The sequence below is a fragment of the Bufo gargarizans genome, chromosome 2 (assembly GCF_014858855.1).
Source record: "Bufo gargarizans isolate SCDJY-AF-19 chromosome 2, ASM1485885v1, whole genome shotgun sequence".
In the NCBI taxonomy this organism is placed as follows: Eukaryota; Metazoa; Chordata; class Amphibia; order Anura; family Bufonidae; genus Bufo; species Bufo gargarizans.
The window spans coordinates 202,197,569-202,217,101 of NC_058081.1; the positions used below are offsets into that span (position 1 = coordinate 202,197,569).

The window sequence follows — 19,533 nt, forward strand, 5'->3', positions numbered from 1 at the left end:
TTTTCTCAGCAGGTTGTTTTTTAAGTAAAAAAAGTGCAGTCTCACAAGTACATCTCTCGGCGTGCCTGGAAGCATTGACCTGGGTTTAGGAACCTGGTGTGCTCTGTCAATGACAAGGTCCCTTTCAGGGGTATCTGGAAGAATTGATGTGAAGAAATCTATGAAGAAATCTTGAAGTAACTCATTCGTGAAAGTTTTAGGGGTGTTCCTGAGCCTGATATTGTTCCTTCTGGAATGATCTTTCAAATCTGCCAGTTTTTTGGTAGCTACATCATCTTGCGTTTCGTTATATGAGTCAACCATGGAGTTGTGAGCTTCTTTAAACTCTTCCATCTTTTCCTCTAAATGGGCAGTGTGATCTCCGATCGCTGTAATATCAGCTCTGATAGTGTTTAGGGCTGATTGTATATCTAAATGTATAGAGCTTTTAAGGTCAGCCATTAGCTCTTGCATAACAGATAAAGTAATAATGTCCTCCTTTTCAGGTCTTATACTGTTGCCTGAATTGGTTCCAGGAGAGGAATTTATAGGTGACCCTCCACATGGTGTGCTTGATTTACTTGCCGGGGTGAATTATCTGAGGCTCCTGCAGCTATGTGATGTCTGGTGGCACACTTGTGCTGGGAGCTCAGAGCGTCTGCAGCTTCCTCTTGACTCTGCGCCGAGGAGAAGAAGGAGGTATGCTTTGCTGGGGGACCCGGTATTTTCTTGGTCCTCGTCATTGCTGGGTCTCCTGGGGAGGTGAGAAGGCTGGTGTGAGCGTTTGGGCTGCTTGTGGAGGAAGGAGATTGCGGAATGCCAGACCTAACAGGGGAATTATGTGTGAGGTCACGGTGTGAGCAATAGGTGGGCCGAGGTAAATACAGTTCTGGTTACTCATGGTTATGTCGTCCCTGGGCAGGCTTGCATAAGTGAAGAGGAGAACGGCACAAGGATTCTCTGGGGCACACTCTGGTGTAAGGGACACAGGCCAGATTGTGGTTTGAGGTGCCCTTGGTGGTCTGTATTAATTTGCCAGTGGCAAGGTCCCTTGTAGTCGTGACACCAGTACCTTTTGTATGGAGGTACAACCATTTACTATAGTGTTAATGGAGGAACTTGAAACTGAGACAGGAAGGATGAAATCCAGGGTGGAACTTTACTAAACATAACTCCTGATAACATTACATCCAAATGATTAAAACAGTCTTTTGATTCAGCCCGGCATTAAGCACAATCTCCCATACATATGGGGAAAGGGAAATGCAAATCCTCAATGAAATACGGGCTCTTGTAATACATAAGAAACTACTGCTCAGACTAGGCTTGTAATAATGAAAGTCTTACACTGGTCAAAACTCCGGCCTTATCCTAACCTTGGTTGCTTTTCTAAATCATTGAACTTCTATTCCAATGTTGTTCTGACAGTTGCCCTAACTGTCCTCAGAGTTTAAACTGGAGGTGTGGATGCCTTATGCTGTTTCCTACACCTGATACAAAGGTGCCTAATAAGTCTTCAGGTAATGACTATCTTGCTAATCCTTTGTCTTGCATAAACGTGATAATTACTTATATACTTGGCTGCATGCAATTTGGACATTGGTCACCCTGGAAGAGCGATCTATAGGAGTGGATTGCTCACCTCTAGGTAGACTGATTTCAGGCTTTAACCCTAGACTGTGAATCCGACAGGGACAGAGTAGAGAGGCTAGGAATATGCCTCCCTCCAGGTATTCAGCTACATGGCTGTTGCTTTCTGACTGAGCTGAGAGAACTGCTTTGAACTGAACTCTTAACTGGATTGACCTGAGCTGATTTGCCTAATTTAGGTCTGAGCTAAGCTATATATATATGTACACTGACACTGCTCCATCTTGTGGAGAAACAAGTGTAGTGCACCCTGACTAGGCCTGTGTAATGGATATTTGCATGTAGAATCACAGTGTGACATGGGAGAATATGACAGGAGATAAAATACTGTACAAAATGCAGGCATATCACATGACATTAATACATAATTGAAACAAAGTGGTATTGGGTTGCTCAACCAGGGGTAATGATGGATAGGTGCACTGCTAAAAGACTCACCCAATCTAGTAGTAAATAGTAAAATCCGGACAATACCTAAAATATTCACCAGCAATAATACATAATTAAAACACTGCCCACGTGCCCACGGTCACGTAGTGGGACACTGCAAGATCGCTGTACAGAGCGGTGGTTAGCTGTGGTTGGCAGAGCTTGAGCAGGACACGTCTTCTTAGCTCTGCATCAGGCCACGCTTTATACAATGAGTAAGACAAAGGAACCCCCTAGGAGTCCTATAAAAGTCTGAAGGAGTTATAGGCTTCTGTGGATGAGATGGGAGTTGTAGGTTAGTGAAAGCCATGTGGGAGACTCTAATGTCAAGTGGGAAAATGTTGTACGGTCTGATTGGGCTACAGGTTAGATTTAGGCAATAAATATGCTGTGTTTGATGTAAGTCAGAAAGTTGAACCCAATAGAAACACATCATCCTAAGCATAAAGCGTAGTGACAGCAGTGTGCAGCATAATAGAAACCAATACATACCACATGTCATCATCAAATATAAATACGTCTTTATTATAACATGATTGAAAAGATAAACAGATTAAAAAAAACATGTATGCAGCATAGGATATTCTAGCTAACTGGTCACTGTATAGGAAAATCCATCAATTCAGTCCCTATGGAAAAATGGTGCATCAGATAACACAAGTATATATCTCCATGGAAACCATTGCGGGAGACATCATAAATATAAGACTAAGTAACACAATGCAGCATAATCCAAGGACATAAAGCAAGGAGAAAACACAGACCGTAGGTGACACCCCAGCGTATGTGTCGCCCAGCTTCCTCTTGGGGGCATATCATTAAGCTAGTCCCCCCTCCCTTATAATCCCACAGTAGCCAATGAGGTCATGTTAACACAGCTGAATCCAATACCGTCATCTGGTGCAAGACATTCTTAATAGACCCCATTATGGCACTGTTGCTCACATCATCAAATATAAAGAGACGTGCGACATCACGCGTACCACCATGTCATGGTATCAGTCTGTGACCAAGGGGTGTAGGGACATGCGGTGCCTTGTGTGAATTCGTGAATATACAATACATATATCTATTAATGAAAAAAACTGCAAATGTGCCGTTATTCTATGGTGCCAAATAGGCCCCCTACAGAATACAGTGCATAGAGCTAGCGACTCATCATGAGGCGAATATATTGATGGATGTACAGTATATACCAATAAAACGTCAATGATGCACGCAAAAAATGGAAAATAGGCATTATCCACCATGACCCAATATTACATAATAGGTCAGTTACCAATCCCCTTTAGCTATCATGGTAAGCATAGCAGTAAGAATACCAGAAAAACACAATTTCATGAAAATAACAATTAGAAAAAAAATATTCATCATTCCACATTCATATTACCTCATCAAAATAAAAAGAAGAATGTAGAGGAAAGAAGGAGGGTAATATATTAATAAATGGGAACTACAGTATAAGGCCTCTTTCACACGAGTGAGTTTTCCGCGTGGGTGAAATGTGTGATGCGAACGCATTGCGCCCGCACGGAATCTGGACCCATTTATTATAATGGGGCTGTGTACATGAGCCTTGGTTTTCACGCATCACTTGTGCGTTGCGTGAAAATCGCAGCATGTTCTATATTCTGCGATTTTCACACAAGCTGGCCCCATAGAAGTGAATGGAGCTGCGTTTTTCATGGAGGGTTGCTAAGTGATGTTGTTTGTATACCTTCAGTTTTTTATCACGGGTGTGCAAAACGCATTAAATCGCATTGCACCCGCGCGATAAAAACTGAACGCGGTCGCAGACAAAACTGAATGACTTTGTTTGCGAAATCGCGCATTTTTCATAGAACGCATTCGCAATGCATCCAGACCTAATCTGCACACGCTCGTCTGCAATGGGTCTAACTTATTGTTGTCCATCCAATAGATCAGGAGTCAGCAACCTCAGGCACTCCAGCTGTTGTGAAACTACAACTCCCAGCATGCTCCATTCACTCCATTTATTCCATGTGAGACCATTAGTTATATCACTACAATATACAATTATAAAACACGCACGCAGCAGGCCTCAGAAGGTCTGTGCAGATAAAGGGTAAAATGGCTGCAGGGAAACCCCAGGGGAAGCTAAGAGAACTGCCTCCAAGGGGAAAACTGCTGGGTCCACAGTCAATGAACCCATAAAACATGACGCATATTAGCCACTGTAAAAATGAATGGTACAAGTTATATCATTGAATAACCTTTCCCACAAATGGACGTACCATTATGTCCTAATTTCCGTGTTTTTACCCCAATTGGACATAATAGTATGTGCAGGGGATGGCAATGTCACAGGAGCTGTGTCTGTGGTTTCAGCATCAGGTTCCAGCTGTAATATACAAATGACAGCTGATCAGCGGGGTGTGGGGTGTCAGACCCCTGCCGATCGTATTTTTGCTCCATATCCGATATGTATTTTTTGCGGATCGGATGCAGAACCATTCATTTCAATGGGGCCACAAAACATGCGAATAGCACACCGCGTGCTGTCTGCATTCATATGTCTGTTTCGCAGCCCCGCAAATAAGACAGAACATGTCCTATTTTTGTCTGTTTTGCAGACAAGAATACGCATTGTTACAGCAGGTCGGGAAAAAACTGATGCAACACAGATGTCATCCATGTTTTGGGGGAATCTCATGTGAATGCACGATCTGCGTCGCATCCGTTTTTTTTTTTTTGCAGACCTATTCTAATAATGCCTATTCTTGCCCGCAAAACCAACAAGAATAGGTCAATCTTTTTTGCCAGAACAGTGGAATGGACATACAGATGTGGATAGTACACAATGTACTGTCTGCATTTTTTCTTGCCCTATTGAAATGAATGGGTCCGCATCCAATCGGCAAAAGATACAGTCATGTTAATAGTCATAGTAGCAATTCCATTTCAGATACCATCACAAAGAATTGAAATAGCAGCACCAGTTCTATTCTTCATGATTCCACATTTTATTGTTATGCTCTAATAGGAGAGAGGTTATATATTGTTCCTTAGGAACACATTCATATTCTAAAAATAACAAATGTGAGCAGCTCATAATGTATTACATTTACAATGGCAGAAAAGGGCCAGTGGCTGATTTCACTGGAACGGTAATGTTACATCTTCAGTATTCTGCTAGTAGCTGCATATTTTCAATAGAAGATAGATATGGATTTAATTAGAAATGCACATAGGTGCGGCCAGATCCAGAGAGGACAGAGACAAGCTGCTATGATGTCTCCCATGCACAGCACACATAAAACAAGTGCAGGTTTTGTGCCCCTTATTGTCCTTCATGTTCAGTCAGCAGCATGGAGGACATTATACAGCTGTAACGAGCAGTGTGGCTGTGGGTCCAGCACTGGAGACAGATTACACACTACAAGCAGCAGTAGTATGCTTCTCTCTTTCTGCATCTGCTCCTTTCCCCATAGACTTCTGTGGGCAGCAGCTATAACCTGATCCTTCAGCGAGCTGATAACTCATCTTGCTCATTGCCTCAAATAAAATTAATTTCTAATAAATTCTCAGTGAGTAACCACTACAATAGCGAGGAAAAAGGCAGCCTATTTTTCTCTTTAAATATATCACAAGATTGTTTCAGCACATACCACTATCATTTATTGCAGTAACGAACATTTATTTTTTTCTATATTTTCTGCTACTGCTACGAAGCTTCATAGGAGAAATGGTTTTGTGCAATTATCCTACAAAATTGTCCTGTGATACATTTCCTTTTGTTGAGGACCTTCAGAATAGTGAAGTGCCTGGAAAGTGCTTTTGTAGGAGAATTTAGGGATTGTGACTGCGCTCCCACACGATCATATCCGCAATTTACGGATCCGCAAAACACAGATCCCGGCCATACGCATGCTTTCATTTTCATCTATCTTTGTCTGATGTGCGGATGCAGACAGCACATGGTGAAATGAATGGGTCCACATCTGATCTGCATTTTTTGCAGGTCAAACATATGGTTGTGTGCATGAGCCCTTTAGGCTTTATCATGCCTGTGATGTGTTTTTAGAGGAGGGAATTGGTGGGATGAGAGCAAACCATGTCTCTATAGAGACTTTTCCTGGGTTCTCAATGTCACCCCTCAGACATAAACATGTATATCATAAAACATCTACCATGAAGTTTTATATAAAATGGGTTACATGCTGCACTCATAAATATTCCAGATTGTAATGGTGTTAGTAATATTTGATGAGCAAGACAATGATGAGGGATCTTTCCAAGGTCCTCTAGAGTAAGACCGTGGACGGGCAATGGGGGCTCTTTTAGCATCCTTTAGCAGGAAATGACTCAGAACATGATATCAATATTAACACATTGCAACCTGATTCATTTCCCACCATCACTGGTAATGACAAGAGGAAAAAAATAGAATGAAAGAAAATGAATAAAAATAAAGCTGCTTTCATAGAGACCTTCAGGTATGCTACTGTGATGCTTATTAGCCGCTTTTTTCGTAAAAAACAAGTTCTATTGGAGCTTTTATTGTTCTTTATAGAGTGATCACTGCTTCAGCTTAGGAAAGACAGGATTCTTATGTAAATATGGTCTAAGGATTTAATGGATTTAACGTTTATTACAGAATTTTTTCATGGCTTAGTTGGCGAAAAGACTGAAAGCTATTTACTGATAAACCTCCATTACATGCCTCACACTCTGGATGGTTAGAGATGGTCATTCCTTGCATAGCATGTTTTCAATATAGAAATAGATTTTGGGGAGAGAAAACTTGAATGAACAGTAAACTTTTGTGAATCTGGCCTAGAGCGTCATTGATTTACAGAAAAAAGTTGTGAATACTGAATATTAAAATTCTTAAAGGGCCAGGCAGCTAAGCAGACTCAAAATATACAGTTGTGACCAAAAGTTTTGAGACTGACCCAAGTTCATGTTTTCTGCAAAGTTTGCTGCTTCAGTCTTTATGGTGGCAATTTGCATTTACTCTAGATCAGTGATGGCGAACCTTTTACAGACTGAGTGCCCAAACTGCAACATAAACCCACTTATTTATCGCAAAGTGCCAACACAGCAATTTACCTTGAATACTACAGTCCGATATAGAATATCTTCCAAGTACTTTATCATTTATCTACAATAGCCTGCCTACATTCAGTGCGCTGCCTGTGGGGTTCATAGTGCGCTCTGCGCTGATGACTGACAGGAGAAGTCTAAGGCATATTGGTACAGCATAGACTTTTTCCAGGGTGTGGGTGCCCACAGAGAAGGCTCTGAGTGCCACCTCTGGCACCCGTGCCATAGGTTCGCCATCACTGCTCTAGATTGTTATAAAGAGTGATCAGATAAATTGTAATTAATTGCAAAGTCATTCCTTGCCATGAAATTAACTTAATTACAAAAACCCAATTTCCACCGCATTTCAGCCCTTCCACAAAATGACCTGCTAACACAATTTCAGTGATCTTCTCATTAGCTCTGGAGAAAGTGTTAATGAGGACAAGGCAGCTGAGATGACTCTATCATGCTGGCTGACTTAGATGAGCAGACTAGTTGCTTAAAAAGGAGTTGGTTCTTGAAATCATTGTCTTCATCTGTTAACCATGGTTACCTCCAAGGAAACACAGTGATCCATTTATCAGATCGTGTGCATAAGTCGGCACTCCGGTATATATTGAATGTGGTGTTCACGTCAAGGCACTCCACATACATGTGAAGGAAAGACTGGGACTCACTTGTCGATGATAAATTGTGTTATTTATTGCCATATTATCTTAGTTATGTGGCTCGTTTTGGCTTGACGAGCCTTACTTTAGACATATGTCTGAGGAAGGCTCAGAAATGATGATTGATGTGCCTGCACGTGTGACAGGATCACCCGATGATCGAGCGTTTCGCTCAGTCATCGGGTGATTGGCAGCACATTAACATGGACAGATTGTCGAATTGGCTTGTGTAAATCCACCTTTACAGTGTGTAGGTACGCAAACTATTGACAAGGGAAATGATGACACTAAAATGAAAAAAATAAAAATACTCCAGAATTGTTATTTTTCAGAAATGTAAGTATTTACTAAAATCCACTTTATAGGAGAGCCTCCGGTCCTGTTTAATACTGAAAATCTGTTTTTTCATTTCTAAATAAGCACATTCCAGGAATGAGGAATTTGGGTCAAAAGTATTGTACCCTCAAAAGAAGTGTAATTAGGGTAATTAGCCGACACACAATGAATTGTCAAACATCTGTTCATTTCTGGTCACTTCCTATCTGTTATCTAATATAATCCCAGGGACTTTCTTTTTTTCTTACCACAGGATTCTAGATAATTTCAGGTTTTGTTGGCTTCATGTTTCTGTGTAAATGCATGTGGGATTAAGTCTTAATCGTTTGACTTGAGACCATATGCTTTGAAAACCAGTAATCAAAAAAACCTAGAATTAAAGGAGTTGTTATCCTTAGGCCTCCTGCACACGCCCGTTGTTTGGGTCCGCATCCGAGCTGCCGTTTTGGCGGCTCGGATGTGGACCCATTCACTTCAATGGGGCCGCAAAAGATGCGGACAGCACTCCGTGTGCTGTCCGCATCCGTGGCTCCGTTCCGCGGCCCCGTTAAAAAAATATTACATGTCCTATTCTTGTCCGTGCTTTGCGGACAAGAATAGGCATTTACATTGCCGGCAGACCGCAAAAAACGGCACGGCCGTGTGCATGAGGCCTTATTTTTATGCTGTGTTTAAAGATGCGAGTAGATGCTTCTGTAGTTTTGTTATGTATGTTGTCCCTGGGAGCAGTCAAGCTATACATTTCCCCGGCAGCAGCAGATAATGTAGGAGAAATGTGGCATTACATACAGGTCATTTAGATGAATGCTCCTCCAGAGTGACCCTCCATTCTGGCATAGAGGGGGAGCTCCTCTGAAATCTTTGTGTCCTAGTAAAACAGTATCAGTGGTCACTAAAGGACACTCAGTAGCTAATCTGAGAGATGCTCTCTGATATATTTACTACAAATCAAGAAAACATTATCTGCACTCAATAAAAGGTTAAGATCAACTTTAGGAAAATGATAAAAATACAGCGATTCATCATAAGCAACTGTGGTTTCAAATATTGGAACAGGTCAAAAGACCTAGGAGAGAAGGTGATCTGAAGAAGTTGCTGTTGCGCAGAGAGGCGTATTGGATCCATACGTTGGATACCTTACATCCCAGAGGCCTCAATAGGGATTATGAGATTATGCATATTTAGTAAGTTAACATTATACTTATATTTTTATTTTTATTTTTCAGACTTCTAATATTCGGTGAGGGATCTAATACCTGGCAACATATGACATAGAAGTATCTATAAATACATGCATATGTTTTGAATTGTTTCTTTATATATATGTGATTGTGAAACTCAGTCTGAGACACAGACCCACTTATAGTGTTAATGATGGGTGTTTCTTTGTTAATCATGGAGCCCTCCCATCATCTGTGTGGATAATGGGAGTAGGTGAGGTTCTCATAAGGGGAGGAGTATATTCTCTTATATAAACTAGGTCATTATGTATACCTGTACCTGTTGATGAAGGCATGCTAGCCGAAACGCGTCCAGGATTGTGGACATTTCTTTGTTGAAATAAATATCCGATTGATTGATTGAAGACACGACTGCTGGGACTCTTCCTTGAATGTTCTGGAGATAGGAGAGGATCCCAGAGGTGGAACCTGCTCCTATACCGACATTGATGGCATATCCTAGCGATATGCCACCTATGTGTGAGATGGTATAATCCTTTAAATTGTGTGTGGCTATTCTCCCACTTTTTGCCACGCTATACAGTGTCACAGTATTACAGAGTTAACAAGATCTCCCTAAACTACAAGCTGACTTGGACACTGAGTATTCGGCCATCCACTTGGCAAATAAGGCTCATTGTGGATGAATGTAAAGTTATGCATCTGGGAACGAATAATCTGCATGCATCATACTGTATGTCCTAGGGGAAGTAACACTGGGGAGTCACTTGTAGAGAAGGATTTGGGTGTCCTTGTAGATCATAGACTAAATAACAGAATGCAATGTCAATCAGCTGCTTCTAAGGCTACTTTCACACTAGCGTTTTTGCTGGATCCGGCAGGGTTCAGCAAAAATGCTTCCGCTACTGATAATACAACTATCTGCATCCGTTGTGAACGGATCCAGTTGTATTATCTTTAACATACCCAAGATGGATCCATCATGAACTCCATTAAAAGTCAGTGGAGGAGGGATCCGTTTTCTATTGTGTCAGAGAAAACGGATCTTGCATTGTGGGTCATGACGCATGCTGCGGTTTGGAACGGAATTCATTTTTGAGCATTCTGTTCTGTTCAGTTACATTTTGTCTCCTTTGACAATGAATGGGGAAGCGTTTCTTTCCGGTATTGAGACCCTATGAGGGATCTCAATATCTGAAAATAGAAACGCTAGTGTGAAAGTAGCCTGAGGCTAGCTACTGTCAGGTATTAAAAGAGGCATGAATTCATGGGACAGGGATGTAATATTAGCACTTTACAGAGCATTGTTGCGACCTCATGTGGAATATGCAGTTTAGTTCTGGGCATCAGTTCTTAGAAAATATGTGTCACGGTCCCTCCTGTGAGAGAGGTGAGAAGATCGGATAGACTTGCTGCATGTGAGGCTATCTGATAGGTCTCTCTGTTTTCCTATATGTATGTTGTTGTTTGGCAGGATCTCCCCTCTCCTCAGGTGCCGCTCGTTATCAGTGATGAGGCTCTATTTAGATCCGCCTCACACTGCTGACCATGCGGTTGATAGTTTCTGCTTGGAGTTGCTAGTGCTGGTTTGTCTTGGAGCTCCTGCTTCTCCATACATCTCTAAGCTAAGTACTTGTTGCCTTTGCTGTTTCTTATTATCTGGTGTGTGTTGTTTTCTAGGCCTCAGGGAGACGCAGGATCCTTCATTCTGGAAGGAACCAGCAGTCTCATCCCCTGCTACCTATCCTAGGGCTCGTCAGTTTTAGTAGAGATTTAGGTATCCGGCGTATGAGTATTTCCACCATCAGGATCTGCTCATACTGGCAGGAGTTAGGTAAAGGCCTAGGGATTACTAGGAGGTCACATCCCTCTTCCTTAGCTTTTGAGGCCTAGATTGTTGTCTATTCGTTGTGGTGTGTATTTGGTGTTTTCCCTTCCCCTTAACCTGTGACATTATGCCCTGGAGTTGGAAAATGTATGAAAAAAGGTGTCGATGGGGGAACATGATTAGCCCATATAAATGGTCCTTACAACAAAATATTTGAAAATCTGTTCTATGTAAAATCCCATCAAAAGACAAAGGAGCACTGCCTCCATCTGGAGAAGAAAATGTTTCAGTCTCCAGTGGCTGTGAACCTGTGGAATAGTCACTTCAAGATTTGGTAATGGCAGGAACAGTTGATGATTTAAAAAAAGGCTTAGATAAATTCTTAGAACAGAATAATATTAAAGGAGTCTTCCAGGACTTATATTGAGAAGTTAGTGGCACTTGCAGCTTCCTCTGGGCCATATGACGTCATATTAATTGGTCAAATGGCTTAGGCACAGCTCAGCCCCATTTAAGGGAATGGGGCTTAACTGCAATACCAAGCAAAGCCGCTATCAAATGGACAGCGCTGATCCCTTTTAATGCTTATGTAAATGTGTAGAATACGTGTTACTCATTTGGTACCAGAACAAAACATAGTGCATAGATACAGCAATAGAACTAAGGTCAATGCAGAGATACAGTATCAGAACCAAGCTCAGCACATAAATATGTCACAACCAAGTTCAGTAGATACAGTTCCATAATCAAGCATAGTACATAAAGAGTACTAAAACCAAGCGTAGTAGATAGATACAGTATCAGAATCATGCACAGTAATGAGAGATGTACTGCAGCTAAGTTTAGCACATAGATGAAGCCTAGTTTAGCACATATGGTACCAGGGCTACACTTAGTACTGGCTGGACTGGGGAATCCAATACCAATTCAAAGCAGTTGGAGACAGAATAAACTGGCTTAATCTCTCTTTGGAGCCATTTCTCTCTTTGGAGCCATTTCACAGGCTTAATCTCTCTTTGGAGCCATTTTATAAATATTTTCTTCTTTCTCCAGTCCAGACTTCCATGACTACTTCTCCTGGGGAGTCTATCCCCCACAGTTTTTGTATCTACCTGTGTGTGTTTTGGCTGGGGTGTCAGCAGGGGAGGAAGGGAGGCAACAGGAAAAATTAAGCACCTGGGACGAGGGGGCGGGGGGATAGCAGGGATATGTTAGGAAACTAATGGGATTGGGCAGCAAGAACATTAAGACACATGATGGGAGGGGGTCAGCAGGGACAGTGAGGCACCTGGTTAGTGGAGTCAGAAGGGACTTTAAGGCAGTTGGTGGAAAAGGACAGCAAGAACATTAAGGCACTTAGCAGAAGTGTTGGAGACTCCCCTTTGTATACACTCCAGCTGTGATTGCCCTCCATAGCAAGTAATGTTCTCAAAAGCACTTCCTCCTCATCAACTCTTCTTTACATTAGTCCCCTTTTCCGACTCCCTGCCGTCCGGCTGACAGTTAATGACCACATCAGTTGAGTCTTTTATGATCTTCTAGCTTTATTACCTTATTGTTATCAATAAGCCTGTGAAGAGTAGAGATGAAGACCTATGGTGTATGGTGAGTGCAGTGTAGTGGAAGTAATTCAGACAGTATGTCCGTGATTCCAGGAAGCCCATTATAGATATTAGATGATGATATTCTGTCTGGTTCTCTGTGACTAGTACATGTTAAAAAGCACAGTTAATATATCTAGTATGTTACACTCCTTTCTGCAGGTTTACAGAAACATTTCTGAGACATTCTAAAGGGTTTCATAGGAGTAAATGAAGCTTTAGGGAGAGTTGCTTTATTCCTACCAGGAACAAATGTACCCCCATATACTGTATTACTAGTGATTAATATAGCATATTTGTGGTATAAAATGTGTTTAGATGTGTCTCTGGAGAGGTTCAGGCTATGCTATGTTGTTATGTATTAAGGCTACTTTCACACTAGCGGCACAGACCTCCGGCAGACCGTTCCGTCGGGTGAACAGCCTGTCGGATCCGTCCTGCCGCTAGTGAACGTGTGCCCCCGGACTGCTGCTCCGTCATTGACTATAATGGGGGTGGGGCGGAGTTCCGGCAGAGGCACGACCATGGAATAGTGGTTTTTCCGAGAAAATATAGCTGTAAAAAGTGTTGAGAAATGTCACTGGGTGGCGGCCCAATGCCTTCTCTCCACCCAGCTAAGCTTCGTTGACTGGTCTCCACCTAAGACGTAGGTCTCTGTAATAAGCTAACCTGCCACTATTTCATAGAGCCCATTGTTATGGACGCATGGTCCTGCGGAGAGGTTCCCTTTAAAAAGGGATGTCTGTCTGTCTGTCACATCCCTGGTGGACAAATAAACATTTCCTCATTCTTAGCAGGTTATGTTTCTCACAGTAGAGGCATACGTGAAATAAAGCATGACGGTACACATGAGGACAGGGAGGAGGGGTGCTCCATGGCGACTAGGGGACAAAAACGGCCCCCTGAATAGTGGTAATTTGGTTGTCGGAAAATAGCTCTCAGACATCTACTCCCGGTCTCTGACTGAGTGGGTTAAGATGCCAGATACGTAAAAGGGCTATGTTAGATTTACAGCTGTGGGAAGATTGCATTGTACTCTTGCAGTTGTTTCTGACTACGTGCTGTAGTCACAACATTATACAGACAGGCTTGCTAATGACTGTAATTAGTCCCCATGTTTGAAGAAACACATCTTTTGTGGTAAAACAAGGAGCCCTGTGTGTAAATCTAAGGGTGCTATTACAGCCTCCATAACTGCATGAGCATGGGCCACACCTGTACTTCACATATAGCTACCACAAACGTGTCATGGCGCACGAAAGATCCGTCAGTGCATGTCTGATACTCACCGCCATGGAAATCTGGAAAATCCACCTGCTGAAGGAGACAGTGTTCAGGATCCCATGTGCTTCAAATTCCCTCTCAGTATTTTAAGGGAATATGTCACCTGTATTGTATTCTGCTAGTTAAAACCAGATCATGACACATATCCTTGTATTTATGATTGTACAGTTTTTATTCTATATCCTGGACATGATTATGAGAGCGGCCATCTTGCCTGAGCAGTTCTTAAAGGGCATCTGTCAGCAGATTTGTACCTATGAAACTGTCTGACCTGTTACATGTGCATTTGGCAGCTGAAGGCATCTGTGCTGGTCCCATGTTCATATGTGACCGCATTGCTGAGAAAAATGATATTCTAATATATGCAAATGAGCCTCTAGGAGCAATGGGGGAGTTGCCATTGCAGAGACAGCTGAGCCCATTGCTCCCAGAGGCTCATTTGCATATCTTAAAACATCATTCTTCTCAGAAATCCGGGCACATATGAACACGGGACCAACACAGATGGCTTCAGCTGCCAAGCGCACATGTAACAGGTCAGCCAGTGTCATAGCTACAAATCTGCTGACAGGTGTCCTTTAACAGCATTTACAAAGCATTAAGAAAATAGCTTTCCGTCAGCCCCATGGGCCATAGACACTGGTCTGGACGGGATCTCATTGATTTCTATGGGAGAGGCTTGCTCTGTGCAGAGGTCAGGAGGGAGCTGATAAGCTGTGATATCACATATTGTGAATGGTGACCAGTACAGGACAGAACAAGAAGTGGAGCCTATTATTATGCTTAGTGGCCATAAGAAACCTGCAGAAATTTAGGATTATTTTTTTTTATATAGGTAGAGACATGGAAAATTTTATATAACATCAGTAAAATTCTCTATAAATGTGTTTGTAAACAGTAGGGCATTTTCTGTTGGAACAATCCCTATATTTCGTCACTAAGTTTTTAGAAATACATGTTCATTTATGTAGAATGTTTAAGGGTAATGTTCCTAAAATGCATAGATTACCGTAACATCTTGTCATGGCTAAATTTTGCCTCTCTGACAATCAGAAAGCACGTTTTCAGGTAGGTGTTAAATCTCAGTGTGGACTGTTAAAGAGCTTGTTCAGGATTGGGACAGCGTGGCTTCTTACGCTGGGTTCAGACCTGAACGTTCGGGATGTCGCGCTCTGTATGCGCGATTGTACCGGCGTTTGCAATCGCGCATGCAGAGACAAGCGAACGCCCATTGTCGCGCATTCCCGGAAGTCTATGTACGGGAACGCGCGACAAGACGCCCCAAAGAAGCTCCTGTACTTCTTTGGGCGTCGGGCGTTTTACAGCGCGATTGTATGCGCTGTAAAACGCTCAGGTGAGAACCATTCCCATAGGGAATCATTGGTTCTTGCCTGTTGAGCGTTTTACAGCGCGTAGGAACGCGCTGTAAAACGCTCAGGTCTGAGCACAGCCTAACAGCGCTGTCCACAGGTTGTGTGCGGTATTACATTCCTGTTGCCATTGACTTTAATGAAGCTGAGCTGCATATCAGACATGACACTTACAGTATGGACTGGTGTGGTTCTGAAAGAAAGCACGCTTTTTTTTTTATCCTGCACATCCACATTTTTTTCCCTTGGAAGCACATGCTCAGTAACTCTATCCAGCCGTCTGCATCCTCTTGTACACAGGTGGTACACAGTAGAAAAGGCTTCTTCTCATCAGTACTGGACATGTAAGGTCAACTGAGAGGAAATCAGATAAAAGCCATAAGCCATAACCCGTGTGTAGCAATACAGATAGCCAAGGAGTTCTGATATTCATAGGGACCTGGTTCTCCCTGCTGATTTACATAATTTTCCTATAGAAATCTAGCAATCATATTATTGTATTTAAACATTAAATTGGTGCTAATATATTCACTACCTTCTTTACATAATGCATAATTTGTTGTCCTGGGACCAGGGCCGGCATCAGCACCCGGAATACCCAGGCGAATGCCGGGGCCCACTGTTTCTTAGGGGGCCACTCCGGCAGTCGCGGTCCCTTTAAATATCACCCTGTCCCTGCCTAGTATCGAGGAACACAGAGCGTGCTGCTCTCAGCGCACTCCATGTTCCCTCAGAAGCACAGGGGAGAACTGAACTGAGCCACCAATGATAATTAACCTTTGATACAGATACAGGAGGCGGGTGCGCAGAATCACATAGCCGACACTCGACCTCTGCCGCACCTGAGGGGTTAACTGCCGCTGATCGCAGCTCCCTGTCAGAGGTCGGGTGCCGGCTATGTGATTCTGCTGCACCCGCCTCCTGTACCTGTATTCAAAGTTAATTATCATTGGTGGCGCATGCACCCCCCCCCCTCCAGTATTAAAAACATCAGGTTTATATAAGGATAAAGATATGCCTTTATGTATGATTTATATTCAAATTCCAAAAATGTTCAATAAAACCTGTTGTCTCGGTCAAGCACAAGAACTGTTTAGTCCAAGATTTTAGCAAAATGGTTTGGTGGATGTGGTGACTAGAAGCGTTCCTTCCCGACAGTCTGCTCATTTAGTGGGGGTGAAGCGCTGCATTTACATGCAGCGATCTCCTCCACAGTATGGGGAGGAGTGATCGCTAATTTCATTGTTCGTCCTCAGCGGCATTGTTTCTGGGCAGAAGATCACTGTTTAGACAACACAGTCTGCTGCCCAGAAATGATCATTAACTTGCAAGCACTAACGATCATTTCACCTGATGAACAAGCGCTTTTCTTATTCATTGGTTGACCCGCTGCATCTTTAGATGGGCAGATTGCTGGGAACGTCCGTTCACAATAATCTGCCTGAGTATCGCCCTGGATAAATCCACCTTAAGTGACCCAGAGCTTTGCTAAGGGGATCTGTCACTAGTTTATGCTGCCCCCAGTTAGGGCAGCAAAAAACTGCTGACAGATTCCATTCAATGGTTTGACCACACTTTTTCATCTCCTGCTTTCTACACTAGCGCGGAAAGCCATAAATGATTACCCTGAAGGCAAGCACTAGACACATCCATTAGTGAAGGACCAGCCATTCACATTTGCATTGACAGGCTTTTATAGGAAGGAATGCAGAGCTAGCACATCAGGATGAAATGGATTGTGTTTCTAAATGTAGAAAAATCTGGTGATGCTGAAGGAAAACCTGTAAATATATTATGTGTAATGCGCTTAAAGGGAACTTGTCAGGTCCCCTTTTCTGCCCTCTCTGATGGCAACATAATTAACATGTAGATTCTGAAAAACTACGTATGTGGATTTATATAGTGTTTTTTTGGAACTTGTCGCCAGCGAGGCGTCCAATGAGCTGCAGGCTCCTCCTGTCCTCCAGCTGATTGACAGGTTTCTCTATAACATCAGTAAAGCAGAGAAACCTGTCAATCAGCGGAGGGGAGGACTGTATCTTCCCAATATGATCGGACTCCTTGCTGCTGCAGAACCCAGCAGAGCATAACCTGGACCTTCTTAACAACTACTCCATAAATCCACATCTGCTGACGTCTGTCTCTGCACTTAGAGAGGGCAGCATAGCGGACCTGACAGGTTCCCTTTAATGCCGCACAGCCCTCCCGTGGCCAGCATTTTATTCTAATAAATCATCATTGTCTGTTGCCCTTCTTAGTAAGTTGCCATCTCTCTTCTTGTAACTAGGCCATCACAAGACATCAGTTTGGAGGAATTTGATGATGAAGATTTATCAGAAATTACAGATGACTGTGGAATTGGACTAAACTATGACTCAGACCATTGTGACAAGGTAATGTACAATATGGTAATATAGCAATATTGTCACTCACGTGGCCTGTTAGGACATTTGGGTATCATATGGGGGCCGCTCTTTGAGCTAGTGCAGAGAGCTGATAACAAACAGAAGCTGTCCCCCTGGTTGACCCTGCTACCCATGTTATCACTACAGCTGCCAGGCGCAAGTCTAAGCGGGCCAGCTTTTATCCTAAAAGGGGTCGCTGTAGGCTGTTACAAGTTTCGTTTTCTGGTGCGGTTTTTGAAGCCAAAACCAGGAGTGGATTAAAGTAAAAGTGAGGAAGTATCTGTCCTTAGGATCTCCATCTGGTTTAAGCTTCAAAAACGGAATGTGTTAACCAGCCACAAAGTTCTAGCCATAATATAGGATGCTGCACTATGATTGCCCTAATGATGTAAATGACTTTTCTTTCAGTATACACTGCCTCACACAGACCCTGTTAAAAATGCTCAAAACAAAATGAAGGTAGCATATGTGACTTTTACAAAAAAAAGTACTGCTTGCAATGACTTTGATGGAAGCATTTTCTGTTTCCACATCAAGATGAAAATTAAATCTTCAAGTATCACATGATTTTAAAATCATCTCATTTAAATGTCCTAAAATTAAGTGCAAAATCTTTCTATTCTTGGTTTCATTTGCTGCCAGACCACTCAGTCAGCTCAGGTGAGATGATTATATAAAGGTGTAGGATCATGTGATGTTCATAAAGGTGTAGTAGGATCACCTGATGTTCAGGTATTAGGCTAGGTCTACACGACGACATGTGTTGCGCGACAATAAGTCCCGCGACAGATAGGGCACAACTACACTGCAACATTTATCGTGCAACATTTTGTTGCACCAATGTCGCGCAACAACCTGTACCACTCTGTGCGTGATTTGACGCTAGGACGGAGGTTCACCTTCCAGCAGGACAGTGACCACAAACACACTGCTAAAGCAACACTTGAGTGGTTTAAGAGGAAACAGGGGCGGGGGGGGGGGGGAGTGAATACTTTTGCAAGGTACTGTATGGCCAAGTGTACACAGCATATTCAATAAGTGAAGATCTCCAATGTAGTGTGAATCTAGCATAAGTGAGTTTCACCTAAGAATTCAGCTCAAAGAGGTTCTCTGGGAATAAAGAAAATGAAAATACTGAAATATTACTTTATTATAAATAGTGTTGATCAAATTAAAGTAAAACGAATTGACCTCAGAATTTCAGGAAAAACTTGATTCACCATGAAGCTGAATTTCCTGGTGCTTTCGTGGTAACAAATAAATTTTTCCTGAAATGGCGGTAAAAAAGTAAAAAAATACATACTGTACTTACCTCATCCATTTGTTTGCGGAGAGGCTGTTGTCGCCATCTTGATTGAAGAAAACTCACAAAATCTCTCACGCTTCCATGTGATGTCTTCATGCTGCCCAGGCGCGGTGACGTCATCAGTAATAAAGTCACTGCATCTGCCCAGGGTAATGACTTGGTAACTACATCTCACCAGTGTGCGAGAGATTTTGCACGTTTTCTTCAATCAAGATGGCAAATGATTGAGGTATGTATTATTATTATTTTTTAAACCCTGATTAACCCCTGAAAAGCCTTAATGTGACTGTCAGATGCTGCGATCAGAGTTGGATGCAGCATCTGAGGGGTTCAATGAAGGCGGCGGCACAATTGCTGTTCCCCGTCATTGGGTCTGCTACATACAATGGAATGTTATTTGTGACTTAGTAATTTGTCACAAATCGAATTTCTTTATGAACTTTGGTA

At 42.5% G+C, this 19,533-nt stretch overlaps 1 protein-coding gene across 1 annotated transcript in view; it reads left to right on the top strand.

Moving 5' to 3' along the window:
- Positions 1 to 19,533, top strand: part of MAPK8IP2 (mitogen-activated protein kinase 8 interacting protein 2) — an 84,849-nt gene that overhangs the window by 16,104 nt on the left and 49,212 nt on the right. Inside the window, exon 2 of the mRNA XM_044283409.1 lies at positions 17,663 to 17,768. Coding sequence (XP_044139344.1) covers positions 17,663 to 17,768 — 106 coding nt within the window. The remainder of the gene's footprint in view (positions 1 to 17,662; positions 17,769 to 19,533) is intronic.